The 24,377-nt window shown below is 39.3% G+C and overlaps 1 protein-coding gene and 1 long non-coding RNA gene across 7 annotated transcripts; one reads left to right on the forward strand and one right to left on the reverse strand.

The window, feature by feature from the left end:
- Positions 1–750: 750 nt before the first annotated feature.
- LOC309392968 (UPF0575 protein C19orf67 homolog) lies at positions 751–23,224 on the forward strand. Of its 6 annotated transcripts, none has more exons than XM_081954663.1 (7): positions 751–1,269; positions 9,493–9,794; positions 12,299–12,443; positions 14,863–14,963; positions 16,286–16,471; positions 17,774–17,896; positions 21,486–23,224. In XM_081954663.1, the coding sequence occupies exons 2-7, from the start codon at positions 9,517–9,519 to the stop codon at positions 21,658–21,660; spliced, it is 1,008 nt and encodes a 335-aa protein (XP_081810789.1). In that variant the 5' UTR covers positions 751–1,269; positions 9,493–9,516; the 3' UTR covers positions 21,661–23,224. The 6 variants fall into 6 exon arrangements, with proteins under 6 accessions (XP_081810789.1, XP_081810787.1, XP_081810786.1 ...); XM_081954661.1 differs by lacking the exon at positions 751–1,269 and adding an exon at positions 6,068–6,164; XM_081954660.1 differs by lacking the exon at positions 751–1,269 and adding an exon at positions 6,869–6,963.
- On the reverse strand, positions 4,099–6,827 carry LOC309393009. The gene is made up of 3 exons (XR_014175523.1): positions 6,712–6,827; positions 6,507–6,605; positions 4,099–4,561 (listed from the first exon to the last, which is right to left on the reverse strand). It is a non-coding gene; the product is annotated as an uncharacterized lncRNA (long non-coding RNA).
- Positions 23,225–24,377: the final 1,153 nt, after the last annotated feature.

A 24,377-nucleotide genomic window follows, 5' to 3' on the forward strand; every position in this document is an offset into this window, starting at 1 on the left:
GATGGAAGGCTGAGTCAACCTTAAGCCTGGTGAGAATCGAACTGCCAAATTGCAGACAGTTGGCAGTCAGCAGAAGTTGCCTGCAGTACTGCACTCTAACCACTGAATTATGACATTTCATCTTCTTCTTTTTTGCTTTACAGATCTGCAAAGATTGTAAAATTACTTTTTCATCACCATAGTAACTGCAGTCACTAAACAAGGCAGTCACTACCTGTAGAGGGTAACTGAAATAAATGCTGAATCCATACACAGGTAGCTCAATTTACAATTGTTCGTTTGGTAATCCAAGTTACAATGGCACTGAAAAAAGCAATTTATGACTCCCCATGGTCACGTGATCATAATTCAGGCGCTGGGCAACTGGCATGTGTTTAGATGGCTGCAGTATGCTGGGGTCATGTGATCATCGTTTGCGACCTTCCCAGCTGGCTTCCAACAAGCAAAGTCAATGGGGGAAGCCAGATTCATTTAACATCCACCTTGCTTAGCAATAGAAATTATGGTCTTGACTGTGGTTGTATATTGTGGACTACCTGTAAAGATTGATACCCAAGTTTGAAATAATAAATTAGTATTTCTCCACACCGAGGACCTTTAATTTATTAATCCCCACTCTCCTATATAGATGCCTATATTGTATGACAGTATGATATGGTCACTATCAGTAATAACTGCACAACACCAATTATGAGTCTTTATTGCAAAGGGATTATGATTTGTGAGAGGAAAATACTATCTCTCTTGTGCTATTGGGAAAAGCTATTTAAATGTCTACATAGGTAAGTCTTTTATCCACTTGCCTGTTACTGAAATGACCCCCAATCAAGAGATTGTGGTGGTGATTAACCTTTATGCTGCAATTCAGTGTGCAGTGTCTCTACTCAGACTGAGTAGACACTGAGGATTGGATTTTTAAGCAATCTACCCTATTGGGTTTTGCTTTCAATCTGCTTGAAGCACGAGAGACAGCTTCTAGGGAGGAGTCGCCTCTACTTTTGCTGGCCCTTTTTTACGTATCGAGACTACAAAGCCGGCCATTAAGTAAGACAGGAAGGGGAATCACCAAGCCCAGCCCCTTAGATTCATATCCCACCATTACTCCAGGGGCTCAACAAGGTCATAAAGAGAACTCGTCTACCATGTCTTTCCAAAAGCTATCCTGGGTCGGCCAAGGGCTAAAACAAAACTAGCCCAAAGTCATGCAATGCGTTTAAACCAATTGATCTTTTGAGGTTTAACATGATGATGTACACATCTGACAACAAGGTAAGGTCCAGGTAAAAGAATAAATAAGCAGTGATGCTGAAAGCAATTAGTTTTTTCCAGCAGATGTTCCACCAGCATTCCCCAAATATATATAAACATGCTTCCGGTCTGAAACATTTGAGGGCTGGTTGCAAGATTGCTTGCAAAAGCATCTCTAAAAGCAGGGCGCATTGAAAGCGGTTAGGAGGGAAAGAGAATTGCTCGCCGCACCGCTTCACTTAAGAGCTATTTTTTAAATATATATTGTTTCGATTCTCAACCTCGCCCGACCCTTCCGGGAACATTGCGGCTCCCGGAAATTTGCTGGCTGGAGTTAAAGAGCGATGTTGCTGAAGCCGTGGCTGCGGCTAAGGTCGCCTCACCATCTTCCGGGCTGTGAAATTCAACCAGTAGTAAGAGTAGCCGGCGAGACTTTCATGGAAACGCACGTGCCTTCTAAACTCTATGAAGGCGCCTACAGAAGCGGCGCATAATTCCAGGCGCCCCATTTTTCCGCCTTTTTAACCACTCAGTTGCTGCAACAAACAGCTGCAGTTTACCGTCACCTCTTGACCCTACAGCGTTGCAGACCTTCCCCTCCTGCAAAGGTAAACGCGCCCTCCCCCGGCGCTGTACTCCGCTGAGTCTCGAGGCGGGGCTCCCGGCGGGTTTCCTTTCCGCTCAGGGCGAGTAGTTGGGTAGAGCTTTCGCCTTCCCGGCTGACGTACGACTTAGATACGCGTTTGCCTCTCAAGGACCTTCCTCAGTTAATTTTGAAGCTGTGGCTGGTGGAAGCGGACCCGGAGCTGAGATGGTTGCGGCTGTATATAAATTATAATGGAATCGGCTCCGGCGATATTAACAACATGAGGAATTGGGTAGCTGCAGCATCACGTCGTCCAACCCCCGCAAAATATGCAACCGAGACGGAAATCCAGCGTTCTCTTTCAGTCCTAGGTTTTCTGCTGTTAGGGAAATGGGAGGAGGTGATTGAGAAATACCACCTAATCTGCAAAGCTCAATGCTAGGAGAATGATAATAAACATTTATTGATCCCATTTAGGAACCGCCCTTCTCCTTCACAGGGAGCCTCCCTGGGAGGGTACAAATAAAAGGTTACAGAACTAAATGAAAAATTAAAACAGAGCCAAAGCTAACGTTGACATTAAAAGTTAATTGAAAAGGAGAAGAGGGCTCTCCTAATCAGCCCCGCAGCTGCTCCTCTGAGCTCCAAGTGAAATGACAGAACCAGGTTTTTAGATATTTGTGAAAAAGCCAGGAGACCCACCTCACCCTTCAAAGAGGAGGATGTTTCAAACAGTGGGGACAATGGCAGAGAAGGCTCTCTTCCTTGACCCTGCTAGTCAGCATTATTTAACTTAAGGGGCCTGCAACATATCTTCCCTTCCTGACCGGATAGGATGGGCTGATGTGATGGGGTGAAGACAGTTTTGTAGCTAGCCTGGCCCTGTGCTGTGTAGGATTTTAAAGGTCATAACCAACATCTTGAATTGGCCCCAAAGCAGATCAATGCAGCTTGCATAGCAGAGGTGTTACACGTGCAGTTCTTTTAGTGCCCAGGTTTGCTTGCGTGGATACATTTTGTACCTGGATACTTTTCAAAGGCAGCCCCTTGTACAACACACTGCAGCATTCCAGATAGAAGTAACCAAATGGAGAGTGTCCCTAACCATCTGTTTAAGATCTGTTAAGACGTCTCTAAACAGGAACTTTGATCTTTAATAGAGATGGGAAGAAAATCAATAGATATTTAGTGGTAGGTTTCTGGATGTTTTGCACTATTAGACCATATAGATCAGTGGTGAGTTGCAGGCGGTACGCCCTGGTATGGGTGTACCGGAGCCTGCCCAGAGCACTGGGTACCGTTCCGGTATGATGCTCCGGAGGGCCCACCTGCCCGCCCAAGGTCCTTACCTGTCCTTTAAAGCCTTCAATGCTGAGCATCTGGAGCATCGTGGAGGCTTGCGGAGGTATCGCTGGAAGGTATGACGCATGCGCACGCCACGCATGTGTGTGTGCACACCATGTGTGTTCATGTGGAGGACGCCGGGTCCCGTTGCAACCGTACTGGTTGCAATGGGATCCAGAACCCACCACTGATGTAGATCAGATGTTTATTCATGTTAGCAACCATTCCCCACTCACCATTGGCTGCTGAAAAGAACAAAGCATGATTAAGGAAGAAAAGTGGATATATACTGGACATATCCTTTGTAACATGTTTATTTCCAATTGATGCAAAAAAAAAAGTTCCAAAACACAATTTAGTAGAGATATTTTAGAATGAGTGCAATTTATAACATAAATTGCCAGTATCCGATACGGTAATTCTTAACTTTTAAACCCTGGCATTTGCTGTTGTAGAATCTAAGGAAATTAATAGGTTCAAGATGGGAAATTTCTAATTAATTAGAAATTAACATTTTGACTTTATCTTAAATATGTTCATTTAGAATTAATTTAGAGAATATAAAGTTAAAAAATAAATAAGCAGGCCATAAGGCACCTAACTGATGAGATTTTTCTGTTATCTGTATATTTATCTTTCTGCCAATTTCAGTTTCAGTTTGTGAAACTGGCACAGTTTAGTGCCAGTTCGCTAATAACAAAATATCTACATCTGGGAATCTTTCTCCTGAAGTATTTTAGAGTTCCTTAAAAAATAAAAAAGGAGTTCAACACTCATTGGAAATGTTCACATTCATGTTTTTGCTAGAAAATACTGGTCTATCACACACCCTAAAGAAACATCTGGAAAGACAAGAAAGCAAACATATATTCCATGGAAATTTCCCCATAATATAAAATGATTGCTAAATTGCTGGGTGCTTTTATTTTTTTTAGTTCTTCAAAGGATTCTTCAGGTCATAAAACTTTCAATAACATTTAAAATGGGATGTTTTTCTTTTGTAGCTTTTGGGGGGGAAATATCACTGTTATGCCCACTTAGATGGCAGTAAATCCTTTTTAAAGTTCTTTCAGATTATTCAGATTATTTTACTAAGTTGCATTGAAAAATGGTACATATTTTCATTAACTGTATATAACAGAATTTTAAATATGATTGTAAAAGCTCATTACGTAGAAGTACTTTTGAAGATAAGATTGAACTTGGAGACAGATTCACATGTACATCTTATTTGCATCACTACAAAAATCTGCATCATGTGTGACTCACACAACACCATCATAGTACAAAACAGATAATCTGAAACACAGTTAGTTCCCAGGTTAAAACTTCACATTTTTCTATGAAGAAAGATGAGAAGTGGCTATTCAGCTTCCTTTTCTCCTGAAAACAAAACAGGATGTGTGTTAGACTAAGTTCCTGTTTTTACAGGTAGTCCTCGACTTGCGACCACATTTGAGCCCAACATTTCAGTTCATAAGCAAGATACTTGTTAAATGAATTTTACCCCATTTTATTTCCTTTCTGGCCACAGTTGCTAAAGGAATCACTGCAGTTATTAACTCAGTTATTAAGTGAATCTGGCTTCCCTACATTCTTTGCTTGTCAGAAAGTCACAAAAGGGGATCTCGTGTGAACTGTCATAAATGCATGTCAGTTGCCAAGCATCCGACTTTTGATCACATAACTATAGGGATGCTGCAGCTGTTGTAAATGTGAAAAAAGGTCATAAGTCCCTTTTTTCAGTTGTTATCTTTGAACAATCACTAAATGAATGGCTGTAAATGAACAAAGGACATGCATTTTGCTATAACATGTCCAGTGATTCTTGCTTGGCTTGGTGATCAAATAAATGCAGTAACTGAGTATACCTAGTTCTGGACTTACAACCATTTGCTTAGTAACCAAAGTTACAATGACACTGAAACAAGTGACTTACGATCAGTTCTTGCACTAATGACTGTTGCAACATCTCCACAGTCACATAATCATAATTTGGACACTTCACAATCGGCATGTATTCACGACGGTGGCAGCATCCTGGGGTCCTGGGGTTGGCCATTGATTTCCCAGCTGGCTTCCGACAAGCAACATCAATGGGGAAAGCCAGATTTGCTTAACAACTATGTGATTCACTTAACTGCAGTGATTTACTTGAACAGCCGTGGCAAAAAGAGGTTGTAAAATTGGGCGTGATTCACTTAACTGCCTTACTTAACTATGGACATTCTGATGGTGTTTGTGGTTGTAAGTCGAGGGCTGCTTGTACCAGAACCATCCTGTTTAACATAAGCCAAATACTGCGTGCATAAGACTGTGCCTGCTAGAATATATGGTCAGAATAGCTCCTATTGTGCTCATCTGGTCAAGAACTTTTTCCAGAAATTCTATCATTGTGGGACAGTCAGGCAATAATACAATACAATAATACAATAGTAGAGTTGGAAGGGACCTTGGAGGTCTTCTAGTCCAACCCCCTGCCTAGGCAGGAAACCCTATACCGTTTCAGACAAATAGCTATCCAACATCTTCTTAAAGACTTCCAGTGTTGGGGTATTCACAACTTCTGGAGGCAAACTGTTCCACTGATTAATTGTTCTAACTGTCAGGAAAATTCTCCTCAGTTCTAAGTTGCTTCTCTCCTTGATTAGTTTCCACCCATTGCTTCTTGTTCTACCCTCAGGTGCCTTGGAGAATAGTTTGACTCCCTCTTCTTTGTGGCAACCCCTGAGATATTGGAACAATGCTATCATGTCTCCCCTAGTCCTTCTTTCTCTTAAGCTAGACATACCCAGTTCCTGCAACCGTTCTTCATATGTTTTAGTCTCCAGGTACTGCTATAAATATAAATAAAAAGCAGGTACTGCTACTGTCAGTGCTGAGAGCCAATAGGGAAGGAGAAAGGCCCAGGGTATCTGCTGCTAGTCACCAACTACCTCATGCTACCTTGAGAAAGAAAATGTGCACATTTATAACGGGGAAGTAGGTAAGACTGTTAATATTCTGTTGCTGACAAATGTGGTCACATGGCATCAAAGAGCCCAAGAACCTTATTTAAAGTTCCATGAAGGTTGAACGCTTTGTTCCCTGATAGCCATTGTTCCATACACTAATGTGGGTTTTTCCATATGACCATGGATCCGTGATGCCTTAGCAACCGTTATGCATGGAGCATGGATGAGCAACGGCACTTTCAACTGTCCCCCCTCCCCCACATTTCTCCCCAGGCATGTTTTAATGTCCTCCTTCTAAAATGTCCTGCTGCTTCTGGCACACTTCAAAAACAAATTCAACATTAGTATAAAGCACTTCACTGCTTTATACTTACGTAAGATTATGCCTTGAGAATTTACAGAGTTAGACGAAGTCCATCTTTATTTCTCAGATTTTTGGAAGACCTTCATTTTTCTCAGTCTGTGAACTTAATCTTTGTTACATAAGAAGGAAGGTAATTGGAGTTATTGATCTAAAGGGCCAGTGGGCCAGAGAAATACAGTAGGTTTGAAACACAGGTACAAAAAACTCCGATACACACCACACAAATCAGGCAAATATCTGAATATTTGTGCATTTGCTCCGAAGTATTTGGAAGAGAGGAGGTAGAAACCTTTCCTGCTGGACAGAACATGTGGTCAAGGCAAAATCTATTGGCTGGGAAGGAACCGTTAAGATTCTCTCTTTAAACCTTAACAGTCACTGACTTCTAGAAAAGTCTAACCCTGCCAAGACTAAGCATCAGTGTTCCAACTGAAACAGTCCGTGGATTGATCTTCTGTAAAACCTAGGTGGGTCTTTGTTTCCCCCCCCCCAAGATTTCCTCTTCATAGTGACATCTCCTTTATTACACAGTTTGAATCCTCTGCATTATGTTGAAGATTTTATCTTCTTATCTATGGTTCCCATTGAGGCAATATCTTAATGTTTTCAAATATGAGCAAACAATACCAGAAGGAAAATTGGTCACGGATGCAACATAGTAAATTTTGTTATTTTTCAAAGTTTGGTTTCCAAATGGTACATAACTTGCTGAATCTGTTTTCCAGGGCTATTTTTTTCTCTCCTTCATGTATTCCTGTCTGTGTCTACTACCTTGTAGATACTAAATTATAATTTCCCGAGAGAGCAAAGTTTAGGTAAACTAGTGTTTGTCACTTTAAAAATAGAACACTATTATACACATCTTTGCCAAATCAAACTTTACTTTTATCTCAAGGCTTATTAGGAACTTTAATTCAGTCACATAATAAACAACAGTATTACAGATAGTCCTCGACTTACGATCACAATTGAGCCCAAAATTTATGTTGCTAAGTGAGACATTTGTTACATGAGTTTTGACCCTTTTTATAATCTTTCTTGCCACAGGTGAATACCTGTAGTTGTTAAGTTAATAACATAGTTGTTAAGTGAATCTGGCTTCCGCATTGACTTTGCTTGTCAGAAGGTGATCACATGATCCTGGGACATTGCAACTGTCATATGAACCAGTTGTCAATAATTTAAAGTTTGATCACATGACCACGAGGATGCGGCAATGGTCATATGAAAAATGGGCAGACTGTAAGTCACTTTTTTAGTTCTGTTGTAACTTCAAAAGGTCACTACAATAACCCAAACCACATATGTATCACAGTTTAATTTAATGTGCATTATAATCCACTTTGCAAACCCTGTCTAGAGTTAATTCTGATTGTAACTGGTTTGAGTTGTTATTGTTGTTTGATCATAGAGTCAGCCAGATGGTTAAACATGTTTTATGTTTCATTTTGGCATTAGATGTTTTGACATTTTTATCCACATATTGAATACTTCCCAAGAACTAGAATCTAGAATAGGCAGAGATTTTCACTTGATGGTGTTAAAGGTTATCATCAGGATGTAAGCTGTTCCAGGTAAAACTGCCTTTTTGCAATTGACTGGTGGTAATTTTGTCAATGCTAATAGTATTCAAGTGGCAGATGTTTTGGGATTGTACTTAAGACACCTATTACTATCTCTATTTCTTTTTCCAGTTATTCTACATATGTTTTCAGGTCTTTGCATTTTATGAGTTTCTCTACTACTATCACTTTTATTCTGCTGTTTCCAGATACTGCAATGTTCACTTGCCAGACTTTTTTCTTTCTTACCAAAAGTTAAGTCTGGGGTGTTATATGACAGATGCTTGTCTGTTTGAATTCTGAAGTCAGAGAGCATTTTAGCTTCTTCCTTTTCTATTACTTTGGCCTCACCAGTTCTTGCTTACAGGCAAATGGTATTTCTTGTAGTTATTCTAATGCACCATTATTGCTACTTTGTCATGCTGTTTTTATAGTCAGTCTATGCAATCTTCCTGCAGCAGCTAACTAGGTGGTCCATCGTTTCTTAAGCTTCTTTGCAGAAGCGGCATTTGCTGTCTGTTGCTATATCTCAATTCTGGTCTTGTATTCATTAAGTCTTGGCCTACTGCAGCCAGAATTAGCACTTCAGTCACTTTCTATATTTCCCTTCTCTTAGCCATTGCCAGATCTATCTGCCTTGCCTATTTTTTTAAATGTGCTGGTCATGTAATATTCTTCCTTGGCATGTGTTTTTTCTAGTTTCATTTGGTTGGTCTTTCTTGTAGGCTGGTTTGATCTTTCCAGTACCCAGTAAGCCTTCATATACTAGCTGTAGTGCATCTTCTTGACTGTCCTTCAGATATTCTTCCAATGTTCTTTTTTCTTTTTCAGTTGGCTGGTGTATGCATTTTTTTTCTTTTTACAACCCTGTAATCCCTTGATTTGGGGTGGAGTCAGGGGCAACTGAATGGATCTGAGCATTTACTGGCTGGATGACCTTCCTGACACCTATGCGAAGTTCACAGCAGATATTTTCTCTTCATGCCCTGATAGAGAAACATCTGTCACTATCCAGGATTGAACTACCTAGGATTGAATCTCAATCTTCCAAATAGGAGGTGAGAGTCTTCACCTCTAGGCCACTGTGTCACTCATCTGATCTACACATATATTTTGAAAAAAATGCATAATAATAATTTGAATCATTTACTTTAAAACAATACCCACTGTAATGCAGTACCCACTGTATTCTTTAAGGAATTTGCTATGTCAATTTTATTCACAAATTGTGTGATAGGATACATTGAATTACAGGTGTCAATGGTCATTCAGTAAACCTCAAAGTCATGATCATAATACTAATCAATATACTTCAGTAACAAAAGGGGCATGTGAAAGTAAAGCTGTTATTTTGAGATTTCCATTTTTATTTGGTAGCACTCTGGAGATACTTAAGATATCTAGATGTTTAGTTCCCTATCTTTTTCTTGGCAGATTGCCTGAAGCAGGTCATTGAAGATGGCCAGTAAGCAAGGGTACAGTTGTCTCTCAGATGGCTCTCTGGATATCCCAATATCTAGCCCTGAAGGCACCCCGAGTCTCAGTCCTCATAGTCCAGGTCTATGTCTTATATCTCCTACAATTGCAGAATCTCACTGGCTGAGCAATGCTCAACCACAGCCTGAGACTCCGTCAGAAATGAACATCACTTTAGAAAAGTTGCTTGCTCCAATAACTGAAAAATTGAAATATTTGCTGAAGAAAGCAGAGGACTTCCAGACTTACCTTCTGTACAGGTGGGTTAAGATATGGAAATATTAGCAGCTTTTTGACAGACAGCATGATGCTGAAACTCATGACTTTAATTATTTTAACATGGCCAAGGGTAATATAATATCTAAAGCAGCAATGCCCAGCACATGTCTGCACCAACCAACCTTGGCTGATTCAAAAATCTTAATGGGATTGTGTAATACCTAGATAGAAGCCACCAGGAAATTCCACAGCTATAGAATTGCAATTGAAAAGTGAAAATAAATATGAATGCAAAAGTACTTTCACCTTATTACCAAAGCAAACTATATGAACATGACCATTAGGAATTGAGCTCAACTTCAATGAGTTTTGAAGATACTACAGGGGCGAAATTAAATATATGATCAAAAATTTCTGAAACCCAAATGTTAACAAAACAACAAAATAAACAAAAATAAAATGGCTTTTTATTCCTCCATCAAAAGCAAAAGAATAATAGAACTGTTTTGAGATGGAAATGATTTCAATTCAGACTTCTGGGCTCGAATCTTTCTATTGTAAAAGTGTGCATTTTGTCTCAAGCTTCAGGTTGTTGATCTTGGAATTTAGATAAAGAATAAAATAAATCTCACAAAGTGAAATCTGGCTATGAAATTGTTTCTGTGGGCATCTCACAATAACAAGCAACCCAATAGAAAATATGACAGATGCAAAAGCAAAAGACAAATGGAAATCAGCCAATCCACCCCAAAAAGGGAGCCAAAAGTTTGATATGCTGGACAGTGTTATAGGTGCTTTTGAATAACTGCTAGTTGAATTTTAGCTTGGTTTCCCTCTATATCTTTGTCTTATTTATTATAGGTCTTATTTCTTGGCCAATATCTTATATTTCACTCTAACTACTTATGTATTACTATTGCCATGTCTATTTTCCCCATTAGGTTTTTCTATTCCAGTATTCTTAGTTCTACAGCTACACTTCTACCGTATTACTTTGCACTTCTGTACAATATCTATCTTCTATATCTCCATATTGCTACACAACTATATCTACTTATTGATGTAGTTCATACTTCTCTATTGCACAGCAATGTTTTGGTTGTTCTTTTCAGGAGAGCTGCTGCTATATTGGCAATTCCGCTCCAAAGGAGTGGAAGGAAGGAACACAACTGCTTTCAATCTGCCCAGCAGCTCTTCTCTTGCAGACAGGAAGGAGAAATGCAATAAGTCCCGAATGCTTTTTCTCTGTGTAGAGCTTATTTTTGAAACAGCAATTTCTGAGATTGTTTGAATATGGTTTGCTAACTTCAGTAAATATGACTGATCAGAAGATCTTGGACTTCTTGTGAGCTTGTTCAGTATGCATTTCTTCCTCCATGATGTTTCTTTAATTTAATCCCCAGTTTATGATATAAGAATAAGTCATCCTTTGCTGTAAAACATTTTTGCACTTACTCCAACACTATCCAAGGGTAGCCTCAAGACACTTAAACTTCTGTCATCCATTAACTTGGAGGAGATCAGGTCACCAGCAGCAATAGTGAATCCAGGTAATAAAGGCAAGAGGTAGATTAGCAATGAAGGTAGCAAATTTCTTGCTGGTATACAGGTGCATCCATGGGATAGGTAAAAAAAATCAAGATGGTGATGCAACTATGTAATCTAAGTCCTGTCTCTTTCTTATGTATCTGTCTCATATATTTTATGAAGGGCTGGCTTAGTGACACTATTGTGAAGTCTAAAATACCATAACTGTTTTGATAATCCCCTCCCCACAACATGACAGCTGGTGTAGTTTCTTACCAAATCAAGGGCATTAAAAAGTAGTTCAACAGAGCAAAAAGGCCTATGTCTTCAAAATTAATTAAGAAAAAATATCTGTATCTACCTTATGCCTGCTTTAGATTAATCTGGATGAAACTCAGATCTAACTCTTCTTTATGTTTGGGTATCTGTCATGATTTGAATATTTGGTTTCTGATTGGTAATTCAGAAGGGAGCCCTTAATAATGCCAAGTCATCCATTACTTTTTACTTTGTCCCAGAGTTTTTTCTTATTTTTAGACCCCTTCTTCAAAATAGGATAAATCATGAATTGAACATGCTAAACTCTGTTTTTCTAAAAATCTTAAAAAATTATTGTTATAGTTATGGTTTGTTTCAAAGAGCAATATCAAAAAGCATGGGAAGGCATTGAATAAGGTAAGGCAGGAATTCAGATATGAGAGCATTTCTGTATTATTTTTCCCATTAGGATAGTATGTAAGGCACTTCATTCCTGATTCCTTGCTTCATTTCCAGTAGGCATCGTGGTGGCCAAAGGCAGCAATATCCATAGATTCTTCTACCAAGCTCTTTACCATACCTCAGTTAAAAAGAGGAATCTTCCAGATTTTGAACCCAGCCTGCAGTTGTTGCTACGGTATCATATATATGCCCCAAGTGTGTTTGTGTGTAGTAGCACTAGTAAGTGTATCACAGAATAGTGCTGAGCAGGGAGTAAAGGCAGGGGCTCTCCTTGACTTTAGTGCTCTCCTATTTTCAGCAGAGACAGAATGCAGAAGGAACAGTTTGCCAAAGCCATGCCCACCTTTTTGCAGATGTGCCAGCCATATTTCCACTATTTGGAATCAACAGCGCGCAGCTGCACACCTTATTTAAGACCTCCACAGGAGCCAGTCCGGAAAAGAGTGAGTGTTTCCGTTGAAGCCCTTGGTTTGGGGGGGGGGGGGGGAAGCAGAGAAAATTACTCTGTTTACATCTTCATGGAACTAACTGGAGAATGGGAGAAGAAATACATTCCAGAATAGAAAAACTCTTCAAAGTTCTTATAGCTTTAGTTTGTGGAGGGTAATTGAGATTCATTCCAGATTCGTTTCAGTGATACTGTACCTATAATCAGATGCTTCTTGTGTGCAGGACCAAAATTACAATGTCATTTCAACTTTTTATCTATCAAAGTATTTATCATTTTTATCATTGTTCTACATTTGTCTTTCATAAAGAAATATCTCTTAAACGTAAAAGACACAATCTCTATCTTAAAGAAACTATATAAATATATTCGGAGGGAACATTTTGAGATAAATTGGATAAAACAAATAAAGGGACACTAAACTGAGCAGCTAGATGTAACAGGATCATTGATAAGCTTAATGTGTTACTTCTTCCCCAGTTTCCAATATTTCCAAAGTTATTCAACGGATACATGCAATCATATTCATATCTTCCAACTACAAGTGTTGAAAATGTGCAGAGAGCATTCAGTGTTGTCTTCAGCCAATCAGTAGGGAAATGCAAAGAGCATTGTTCAATCAATGTTCCCATCCCTTACATCACATTGGGCCTTAGACTAACAAGAACCCTGCCCTCTCCTTTGCAGCTGAAAAAGGAAATAATTTGCTACCATCCCTTCCCAAATCTATGTTAGTATGAGGGAAAGCGGTATTAAGGAAGGTGATTTGTAAATACACCCCCCCCACACACACATATCCAAAAAAACTTTTTTTATATTTAGCAAAGTCTCCAAAGGTGGAATGATAGCAAATTGATATGGGGAATAACGGAAATGGTAAATCTCGAAGTTCCCACTGACTATTCAGGGCTGCCACTTTTCCTTGGTTTTCTAAACAGAAACAAAACCAAACCTATAGTGGAGCAGGGCTGGGACTTCTCTCTCAAAACCAGACAATACTGTTCAAATTTGGAGCTGATTCTGAATCAGCAAAAAAACACTGTGTGAAAATGCTCTAGGTTAGATGGAGAAGGTTACACATGCCTCTCAATGTAGGGGTGTTAGATTCCCAGATCTATAAAAGGCAGATATACTCAGATGACCACATATGACCATTTCCACAAAATACACACATTGTTGCCGCTTAGTTATTATTCAGCAGACAGCCCAATATTTAGATCTCCTCCTTCATCATTTTCTTGCTGCAGAAAGTCTACACTTTCCTCAGAAACCTGCTGCATTTCTCACATCATTCTAATAACTCAGGGTTTTGCAATGTTTCAGTTGTCCTTAAAGGTGATCTGTCTGTCTTTTCTTTTCTAGAGGAGTATTTTCTTAACATTTCTTCATCCCTCCCATTATTGCTTTTCCTCTATACCCCCTTACCCCAGCAAGCCTTCCTCATATCATTTCTGCACTGCAGGGAGTCTACAGTATGGGGACACTTGCAAAGGGTGCTTCCTTATTCAAAGAACTGCTTGACAATGCCTATCAAGGTTCTCAAAGGATGGTTCACAGCTCATGCACTCACACTTCCCTGCTTCTTCCCTTTTAGAGGACAACTTTGAAATACTTGGCCAGGTTCTTGAGCAGCAAAAAATGAGAACTAGATAGATTCTCAATCATTCTCTCTCTCTCTCTCTCTCTCTCTCTCTCTCTCTCTCTCTCTCTCTCTCTCTCTCTCTCTCTCTCCCTCTCTCTCCCTCTCTCTCTCTCTCTCCCCCTCCCTCCCTCCCTCTCTCTCCCTCCTTCTCTCTCTCTCTCTCTCCCTCTCTCCAGCTGTGCACAGAACGTAGCAACATGCCTATAGGGTGACATCCTTATACTAATCCAATGCCATGTGTTCCTCTATAAGCAATGCTCCTTAATATGTGTTGCTTGCCTGTAGAAAACCAAAAATAGGCTTTTATTCACAGACTGGGTATTTGGATCATGATATCCTCCATTTGTAATCCACCTCCTTTCTACCACCACTTTTTTTTATTACAGGGTAAGCAATGGAAGCTCTGTGGCAGAACAGAAAAAAGAGGAGACAGATTTCTTTCTCACTTTTCCCCCTTTTTTGTTGGTAGTGAACTGATTGTTGGTTGAAAGCAGTGCTTTTTCCTCTTGCTGAGAGGGAAGGAGGCAGTAAGAAATACCCCAGCCTTAGTGTTTATCTTAGATTTCAGATATGAGGAATTTGGCTGTAACACCTCCCACCCACCACCCACCCCATGAAGCCTCAAATCATATTTTAACTAATGGAACAACATAATTGAGTTAGCAGAGTAAATATTGGGGATTAGCCTGGTCTCAAGGATTTGCCTGACATTGTTCAAGACCTCGGTTTTTAGCTTCCAATCTCAAAACATTTGTTCTTCCATTTGTCACAGCTTCTGGAAATTTCTCAGCAATTGGCTTGCCAGCTTGAGCAACTGGTACTGATGTACGCTTCCTTCAGCTTTGTTTCTCTTGAAGACACAGACCCATTCAGGTACAAAGCACTCATGAGGGAAAGGTTAGCTCTATGTACTTAGTGTGATTTATTTATTTATTTCAATTTGTATAACTGTCCATTTTGTTTATGTGATTCTGGGCAGCATACAAGTTAAAACAGTAGCAACAAACATTCATTCATTCATTCATTCATTCATATATATCTATATCTATATATCTATATCTATATATCTATATATCTATATCTATATCTATATCTATATCTATATCTATATCTATATCTATATCTATATCTATCTATCTATCTATCTATCTATCTATCTATCTATCTATCTATACATACATACATACATACATACATACATACATACATACATATATAAATTAAAACAAAAACTGTTAAAACAAATGAACCAATGCAAGATGATTCAAGGTTAGACAAAAATGTTTCAGAATTGATCTTTGCTAATCATTCAACTGTGTAGAATTGGAGAAAATGTTCTTCCAAATAAAGCCAACATTTGGTATGTGCCACAAAGCACACGGTTAAGGAGTATTTTTGCTCTCTCAAGTACTCCTAGGCCAGGGATGGTAAGCTTTTTCTCCACCGAGTTCCGAAAAGGGAGCATGCACACGGGCGGCCCCAAGTGCCAAAAAGGGACCACTTTGCATACATGTGTGTGTTTCAAGCATGTGCACGTGTTCATCTGGGCCAGAACCAGGAAGAGGAGCTGCCCAGGGGGCATGCGCACACTGGATAATGTACTTCTGCTTTTTGGTGCACACATGCACTCCAGCCAGCAAGTCTTCCGGTTATTGCCACGTATGTGCATGTGCCTATTAGCTGGGCACGCATGCTCACGCTGGAAAAAGGAAGACCAATTCTTCCGGTTTCTGGCACTGCAGCATGCACAAAGGCCAGCTGATCATCGCGTGCATATGCACAACAGAAACCCAGAAGAGGAATGGACGACGGCGCACGTGCCAGGCGACATGGCTCCATGTGCCACTTCAGGCACGTATGCCATAGGTTTGCCAACACAGCCCTAGACTGTTAACAGACAGAAAATTGAGTAGCTTTTTAAAGTTCGTCTAAAGAGCCTTTTTAAAAATGTCTAGATCTAGTATGATCCTATCCCATTTTCAGGAATACTGAAAGGAAGCCTAAGATTCCATTATGTTTTGATAACTTAAGCTCGCATTGATAATTTTTCTTCAAAAGTTACTGATTTATTTATTTTTGTCCAAGCAAGAGGAAATTGCTCTTGGTTTCCAATCTGCCCTGTTGTCTCAACTTTCTTCTTACTTACATGCACAAACATATCTGTCACTCCATATTTGTCTCAAAATCTCCACCAGCGTATCATGTTTCTTCTGTGGGAAATTTTGGATGAATGAGACTTGGCAAGTTTCCATCTTTCGCTACTGCATCTCAGCACCATACACAGCTGCTCACATTCCCCACAATCTTTATAAGAAGATGCGCTGGAACCTGGACATCTTGGAGGGCTCTGCTGCTCGGAATCAAACACTCCGGACAGAATAGTGAGTTGCTGGAGATACTGAGGAGATTTATTTTATTTTAATTTATTTATTAAATTTATATGCTACCCATCTCACTGATAGGGCTACTTTGGGTCGCTTACAAACAATAAAAATATAAATATGCAAGCAGTTAAAGTTTAAAAAGCTATATAGGAAAAACTAGAACCAAGACATGAGATCTTCATCTTACCCATCAATTATGTCCAGTGGTGAGCACCTCCTCAAGGCCTTTTGCCAAGCCAACTGGCAAAACCAGGTTTTGATACTCTTCTGGGAGGTTTAAAGAGTGGGATCAGTTTTTGCCTCTTACGGTAAAATGTTGGGGTCCCAGCAGAAAGGCTCTTCTCTTTGAGCCCACCAGCCAGGATTGTTTAGCAGGTGGGGTCTGCGTTAGGCTCCTTCCACTGGAGTGAATAGGGTTGGCAAGTCAAACTGGGGAAAAGTAGCTCCTCAGATATCCTGGACCCATGCTTTAAAGGTAAAAACTAATACCTTGAATTGGACCCAGAAGTAAACTGCAGCTGATGCCACAGTGGTATTGTATGTGCCACCCTAGGGCCCATATGGCTATCTGCGCTGCTGCATTCCAGACTAGCTGTAGCTTTCAAATAGTCTTTAAGGGTAGCCTCATGTAGAATGCATTACAGCAATCCAACTGAGAGGTGGCCAGGGCATGAGTGACTTGCACGGATCCAGATAAAGGTGTGACTGGTTCACAATATGAAGTTGTGCAAGTGTCCTTATAGCCACGATTGCCATGTGATCTTTGAGCAGAAGGCATGACTCTAGGAGAATCCCCAGGTTGTACACCAGGTCTGGCTGGGAGAGTGTAATCCCATCCAGAACTAAAGATGATAAAGAACCAGATCCCAAGGCCCCTTGAACCCACAACACTCCATCTTACCAGAGTTCAGTTATAGCCTGTTGTCCCCCATTCAGACTCCCACAGCTTCCATGCGCTGTAAAAGAGCAGCCACAGCATCACTTGGATCATTGGTAATGGAGATGCAGAGCTGAGTTATCATCTGCGTACTGATATCTCATCCAATGACGTTGGGTGATCTCATACAGCAGTGAGTTACATGGGGAGAGTCGATAGGACCTAGCTAGACAGATCATTTAACAACACATCTCCCTTTCTCTACTTCTGGTGATGAAAGAACAGTGTCATTCCAAAGCCACTCCATGTTATATCAAAATAATTCTTTGTTTGGTCTTAACTAATGTTTATTTCTTGAGTTTCCCAGAGGCTGTCTGATCAGCCAACCAATTCACTGCTTCCATGCAATCTTTGTGTTGTAGCTACTTCCTATGCTTCCGTGATACAGGAGATGAAACAACTGTGAAAATGCAGAAGCTTTGGTCCATAGGACGGTGGGTGCCTATAGATCCTGACAGTGAGCACAGTTCTGATGTACTATCCTGGTAGGTGTGCAGAACTAGGGATAGGCCATTGACATAACACTTATACACACTGACTTAATGTAATGGTGTAATGGTTAAGGCATCAGGCTAGAAACTGGGACACTGTGAATTCTAGTCCCATTTTGAGCAACTGGATTATCTGGGTCAGTCACTTTCTCTTGCCCTAGGAAGGAAAAAACGACAAATTATTTCTGGAAAACCTTGCCAAGAAAACTGCAGGAACTTGTCCAGGCAGTTTCCAAAAATCTGACATGACTAAATTGAAAGGGGGGGGGGGAATTGTAAATAGTTTCTCAGTTGAAACTGTGGTTGAATTTGCTCATGTGTTGTGAGATTAAGGGGTCTTCGTCATGCCTTCTGACTGCTAGTTGATGTTCATGGATGTGCTCTGCTAATCATCTGCCAGTATGTCCTACATAATGGCTGTTACAGTCCTTACATTGTATGTTGTAGATGACTCCTATTTTTAATTCTTAGGCTACTGGATCTCTTGGTTTATTTACAATTTTTGAAGGGCATTGATTGATTTGTGTGCTTTTGTGATATGAAGTGGTTGTAGGGTGTTTTTGATATGCAGGAGTGTTATCCTTTACAACCTGCTGCAACAGATTGTCTGGTCAGGAACATTTTGACAAAATTCTCTGAGCCTTCAGTTAGATGATGATGTATAGATGACTGCTTCCTCTTACACTTACTGCTCTTACTGGCATACCAGGTAGCTTCAGTGAGTTTGTACTTACCTAAATAATATTCTTATACAACTTCTCTTGAAGGAAGGAATTGCTTTGGGTTGATGCTTTGGTTGAAGAATATTTGGTTAGTATTGGTAGTGTTTCAGAAGACTTTGTCAGACCTGCCCAAACATAGACTTTTAGGAAAGAAAGACCCTCAACTCCTCAACTTCTTTCTTAGGAAAGAAAGACCCTCAACTTTCGTGAAGTGATAACATTCTTTCACTACAGTTAAGTGGTTGCAGCGAAAGTAAAGCTAGATATGAATATTCCCGTGCAAAGGTTACACTTTCCCCCCTTTCCCCAGCCCTCCCCCACTTGATCAGTCCATCAGTGTCCAATAAGATGCCTTTATGATGTTTTGGGAATGGCTCGGAGCTTGGCTCCTCCCAATGCACTTTCACATTCGATTCCCAAGCCATGTGTCTTTGGAGACTGGTTTATTCCCGTTTTGTACTTCTGGTTCTTGTCAACGTGTCTCCCTCCTGTTGTTGTATATTATACATTTGCTCTGTGCTAGGTTGAATTATTTTGTCCCTTTAATCTAGCATTGTTTTCTTTTGACTATCAGTGTTCATCACAATGATGGGAAGAGATCTTTCCTATCAACTTGGGAAGGTTGGTTCAACTGGGATTGAATTAAAGGCATCCTGCATGTAGTTCACACTCTATGACCATAATGGAGTTTGGCCATTATGGTCATAATTTGTAACAATAATCAAGTGAGTCACCCATGTGACTGACCTGATTTTACAACACTTTTTGCAGTGGTTATTAGTGAATGCTGTAGCTGTTAAGTAAACCAACTGTTTGCTATGGATGAGTTTTGTTGAAAACCAGAAATAAATGCTGGTTTTTGGCAACCACTTCATAAAACACAGTCACATGATTATGGGGCACTGCAAATGGCCATAAATGTGATTGGGTTGCCAAGTGCTGGAAATGTAGTTCCATAAATGTGTGCACGGGTGGCAATTAGGTTATAGGTATCTCAAGGGAGATCCAACATAACTTTAAATGGTCACTGACCAGTCATATGTGTTTCCCCCAAAATAAGACAGGGTCTTATTTTCTTTTGACCCCCCCAAAATAAGCACTTGGCTTTATTTTCGGGGAGGTCTTATTATTTTTGAGGCGCAGAAGGCGGCAAGCGTGATCACCTCATGGCTGCTGCTGCGTTGCAATATTTCCGGGGAGGGCTTATTTTGGGGGAGGGCTTATTTTAGCACATGCGCTCAAAAGCCCGATTGGGCTTATTATCCGGGGAGGGCTTATTTTGGGGAAAATAGGGTACCTATATGAACAATTACCTCTTCTACTGCAGAGATATCTAAAGACTGCTATCCATTTGCACTTAAATAATTGAGGTCCTAATCATTGATGGAAAACTAAGATTTTGTATCCTCTTAAGTAATTGTGATGCTGCAGCAGCATCACTTCTATCACTATACCAAAATTTTATTTACATAGAATTTTCCTTAGGTATTCAAATACATTATCTCCAATCTCCAATATTATTCTTAAAGGATAAACCTGATAAAACTATATAATAATGTACAGCTGTACTAGTCACTCATGCATTTGTGAACCATGTTTGAAGGTGGAATAGACAGGCCATCATTCCATCATTGGAATGCTCCATCATTGCTACTTTCCCTTGGTAGCTATGTTCCTACCAAGATTATGTTCAGAAACAGTACTTTAACTCTATGTATATTAATGCTTCCAAATTTGTTAAAGGAAAACACACACACACACACACACGCACACACTGATTTATATCTATTAAAATTACAATTGAAATAGCTTGCATTGTCTTTGGCATTAATAAACATTCTAATGGGAAATTTTGAATAAGTATTCTACACAGGAAATTTAGAGTATTGCATGCCACAAGACTATTGCAATTTTATTCTAAAACACTTTCCTATTTATATAATGTGGGATGTGCTTGAAAGGCGTGGGATAAAATTGATTCTCTCTGTGAGTGTGTGCTGTAACTTCCCACTCATTTTTACTGTGGTAAAAACAAATGCAGATGATGCCATCTGCTTGATTCAATATTATGACTGAATTCAATACTGTGACTGGTGACTGACTGTCAACAATAAGCACTTTCTGAAAAACATACACGAAGAAGCACTTCTGAAGATTCAAACACAAAATGTAAAAAGATCAATACTGACTCTATACCTCTCTCTGGGAAAAGATAGTTTTATAATGGATACCTGATGGTTCCAGAGAACACTTTATCTATATAGATATTCTGTTGCCTCCAAAAGGATGGTAGTCTTCCAAGTGTAAACCACCTGTGCTTTCTATCTTATTTTTCCATTATTATTATTCAACTTACTTTGAAAAAAAACTGGGAATATTGTGTTAGTACAACTGTAAAGAACAGGCAGCCATCTGAAAGTATTGATATGGAAGAAATCCATGTATTCATTCCGGTTCAATTGCTCTATGTCTCTTGCTTTTCAAATTTCTTTGACTTTTGAGACATAGTGTCAAACATACATACAAAAATAAGACAAGCTGCTCGTCCAAAAATCTTGTATTAGAAAAAAAATGAGAAAATAGAATAGGACAAATGTATGATTGAATAGAATGTAAACTGATTTTCATCTGAATATACCCACCTTTTGAGAAGACAAATATGCAACTAACTTCGTGCCAGATAATACATTTATTGCGAGTATACTTGCCATGTACTTCTAAAGCATTCTACAGGAATACCCTAAGAATGCTTAATTATTAAACAAGGGAACTCCAAGGGAACTCCAATCTCCAGAGTACTTACCTGGGTAGGATGGAGGCTATAATGATCACCTCTGACTTCTCCCTTTTTCTTCACACAGGGTGTTGTGTCACCAGCCCACAGGCGATTACCAGCAGCTCCTAACAATTGGATTTGAGGAACCTTCCCACACCTTAGCTACAGACCTCTTAGTGCAGATGCTAAACGCTCAGAGTTCTGGTCTTCTTAATCGGGAGTCATCCTGCTGGGTGGGCCCAGGAGAACAGGGGCAGTAAAATGTACATCACCTTCATGTACACCATAATGCATATTTCATGTATACACTTGCTGCACAACATCACCAGGACTGCATTATCAGCATCACCAATAGCACATTATCAAGAGCATTATTCCAGATGCCAGTGTTTTGACACCACAGTCAAAAGAGCAGATGTGTTTTGTGTTACAAGTATGAAAATTTCAGATTTTGGTAACTTTGTTTTGACGTAGAAAAAAAGCATTATTTTTATTTCACATTCTATTTTAATTTCCTTAGATATATTTCTGAAACTATCTAGGAAAGATATGAGAGAAATTGTTTTAAGTTATAACGGTTTTTTGAATATAACAACTCATATCAATTCCAATGTATTTTGAGGCTATTCCTTCATATTATTTAAGGCTGCAGATGTTAAGAACTGATACATAATATATCTGGGAGATCAGGCTGTGGAAAGGTATACTTCAGCTTCAGTTCTAATTATTTATTTATTGACTCGTTTTTTTCAATGTTTAAGGTAACACACAAATAACAAAACCTAAACATTTAAATATAAAAATTTAAAATCCCACTTAAAAACAACATAACAGAAGCTATTAAATTTAGTAAACAAAGAAGCAGTAAGATTGGCAGTACAGAAGTTAGGCCTTCTACCAGACAAAACATTTGATGGGCCATGAAAAGCTTTCCTATCCTGTGTGACATTACTTCTTGAAATAATGGGATCGTGAATGGGAAATCTTGACAATTTTGAAATGGTGACAAGCTATATATTTCCATGGGTTCACTATGATAATTATTCTAAATGTTACAGTGCTAGATATTATGCTACATTCCACTTTTTTAAAAAAAATCACCTTGTTTCAGAACAAATGATAAACTACAATAATTTAGTTTAGGGGGAAAAATAAAACAATGCAAGGAAATTAAAGGGATGTTTGGCAATTTTTTTTTAAAGCAGATGCTAACACCATGTATTTTGGAAATGTAGTGGCTGACTTTGCAAAACTAGGCTGGATATAGTCTTGTTTGACTCTACCTGAGGTAATAATGGGTGGAATTCATTTGGAAGAACTTTATGTTCGTTCATAAGAAATTTGGAACTCAGAAATGCAGTCTGAATTTACTGCAACCAATGGAATTCTCCTATGAGAAATAACAGGTCCTGCACATATGGTATAATTTTTCACAGGGATAGCTTGTGTCCTGTTGTGGATGAAGAAACTGCTGCCTTTAAAACATAGACCAGAGTTAAAACATGAAGAAAAAAGTTAAGCAAGAATGCAGAATTGGAAGGGCACCTGTTATAAAGCAAAACTGAAATAAAAAAGGAACCATGCCATCTAGTGGCCTAAATATTTATTTCAAAGGTCAGCCATACTGATGTATTGTTTTTGCAAGTTTGTGGAACAGGATGTACACAAACATTGTGATGTTTTTGCTTTGTGAACCTATGCAACAAAATGTACCCAAATGTAAATAACAGAAATGAAAATAAAGAATTATGGTAAACACATATAAGAAAAAATGTATTTTTTATTTTGCATCACAGAATAAAAACAATACAAACTTTTAAAAAGTCCAACGAACGCAAATATATTGGAAAATGACAATCATTAATCATTAAAAAAATACAAACATTTTAAACAGTCATGTATACAATGACATTTGTATTATCAAAACTAATCTATTAAGAACATGTCAATAGAGATAATAAATGATAATCAAATTGCTTGAATTTTTCTACTATAATTTTCCAAAGTGATTCATTGTAATAATTTTTCAGCAAAACAATGTTCTATGGTTTTCAATATTATTGTTCGAATAAAAGATTTCAGTATCTCTACATTTTACAATAAAAATAAATCAGGTAATAAGAAAAAATGAATTAATTTCTTAGGTGGATTGATTTACATGTATTATAAAATATAGATAGTAAACGAACCTCAGGATTTAGTATTGAAGATAATTGACTTATTATTTATTTCTTCCAAATCTCTCAAATTATCCTGTTAGCCAAAACATTGACTAACAGGATAATAATGCAATGTTAGCATTAATATACTACCGTGTTTCCCCGAAAATAAGACGGGCTTATTTTCTTTTGCCCCACGAAATATGGCCTTGGGCTTATTATAGGGGAAGGCTTATTATTTCTGGGGCAGGTGAGAAGCAAGGCGCGCCTTTTACCTTTCCAGCTGCGTCGCGTTCCTCGCCATTGTGCTCAGGGAAGTGGCTGGTAAAAAAAAAAAACTTCTCGCGAGTTCAATCAAACATCTTGAAATCGCCAGTTTTTTTTTTACCAGGGGCTTCCCTGAATACAATGGCGAGGAACGCAACGGAGCTGGAAAGGTAAGAGGCACGCCTCGCGGCCCAACACCACCCACCTCGCCCCAATGGTAAAGGCAGCCTGCCTGGTTCCCTTCCCCGCCATCCCTTTAACGAGGGGCGGCAGGTGGGGGGGGGGGAGAAGCGAAGCATGCCTCTTAACTTTCCAGCTCCGTTCCGTTCCTCGCCCTTTCGCCGATTGAATCCCCTTGTAAAAAAAGCCTCATGAGTTCAACTCGCAAGATTATTTTTACAAGGGGATTCAATGAGCGAAAGGGCGAGGAACGCAACAGAGCTGTCAGTCTCTGGTAGCGCTAGGACACGGGTCTCGCTTCTCCCCCCCTCTCCCCCCCCTCTCAACTCGCGAGGTTTTCCTACAAGGGGATTCAATGGGCGAAAGGGCAA

Source organism: Natrix helvetica, assembly GCF_964273705.1.
Source record: "Natrix helvetica genome assembly, chromosome: 1".
Taxonomy (NCBI): Eukaryota; Metazoa; Chordata; class Lepidosauria; order Squamata; family Natricidae; genus Natrix; species Natrix helvetica.

Excerpts from the sequence above, each read along its gene's own strand:
- LOC309392968 (XM_081954663.1), top strand. The coding sequence starts at position 9,517 with ATGGCCAGTAAGCAAGGGTACAGTTGTCTCTCAGATGGCTCTCTGGAT. Across the intron at positions 14,964-16,285 it reads GAAGACACAGACCCATTCAG|CGTATCATGTTTCTTCTGTG; the intron begins GTACAAAGCACT and ends AATCTCCACCAG. Across the intron at positions 16,472-17,773 it reads CAAACACTCCGGACAGAATA|CTACTTCCTATGCTTCCGTG; the intron begins GTGAGTTGCTGG and ends TTTGTGTTGTAG.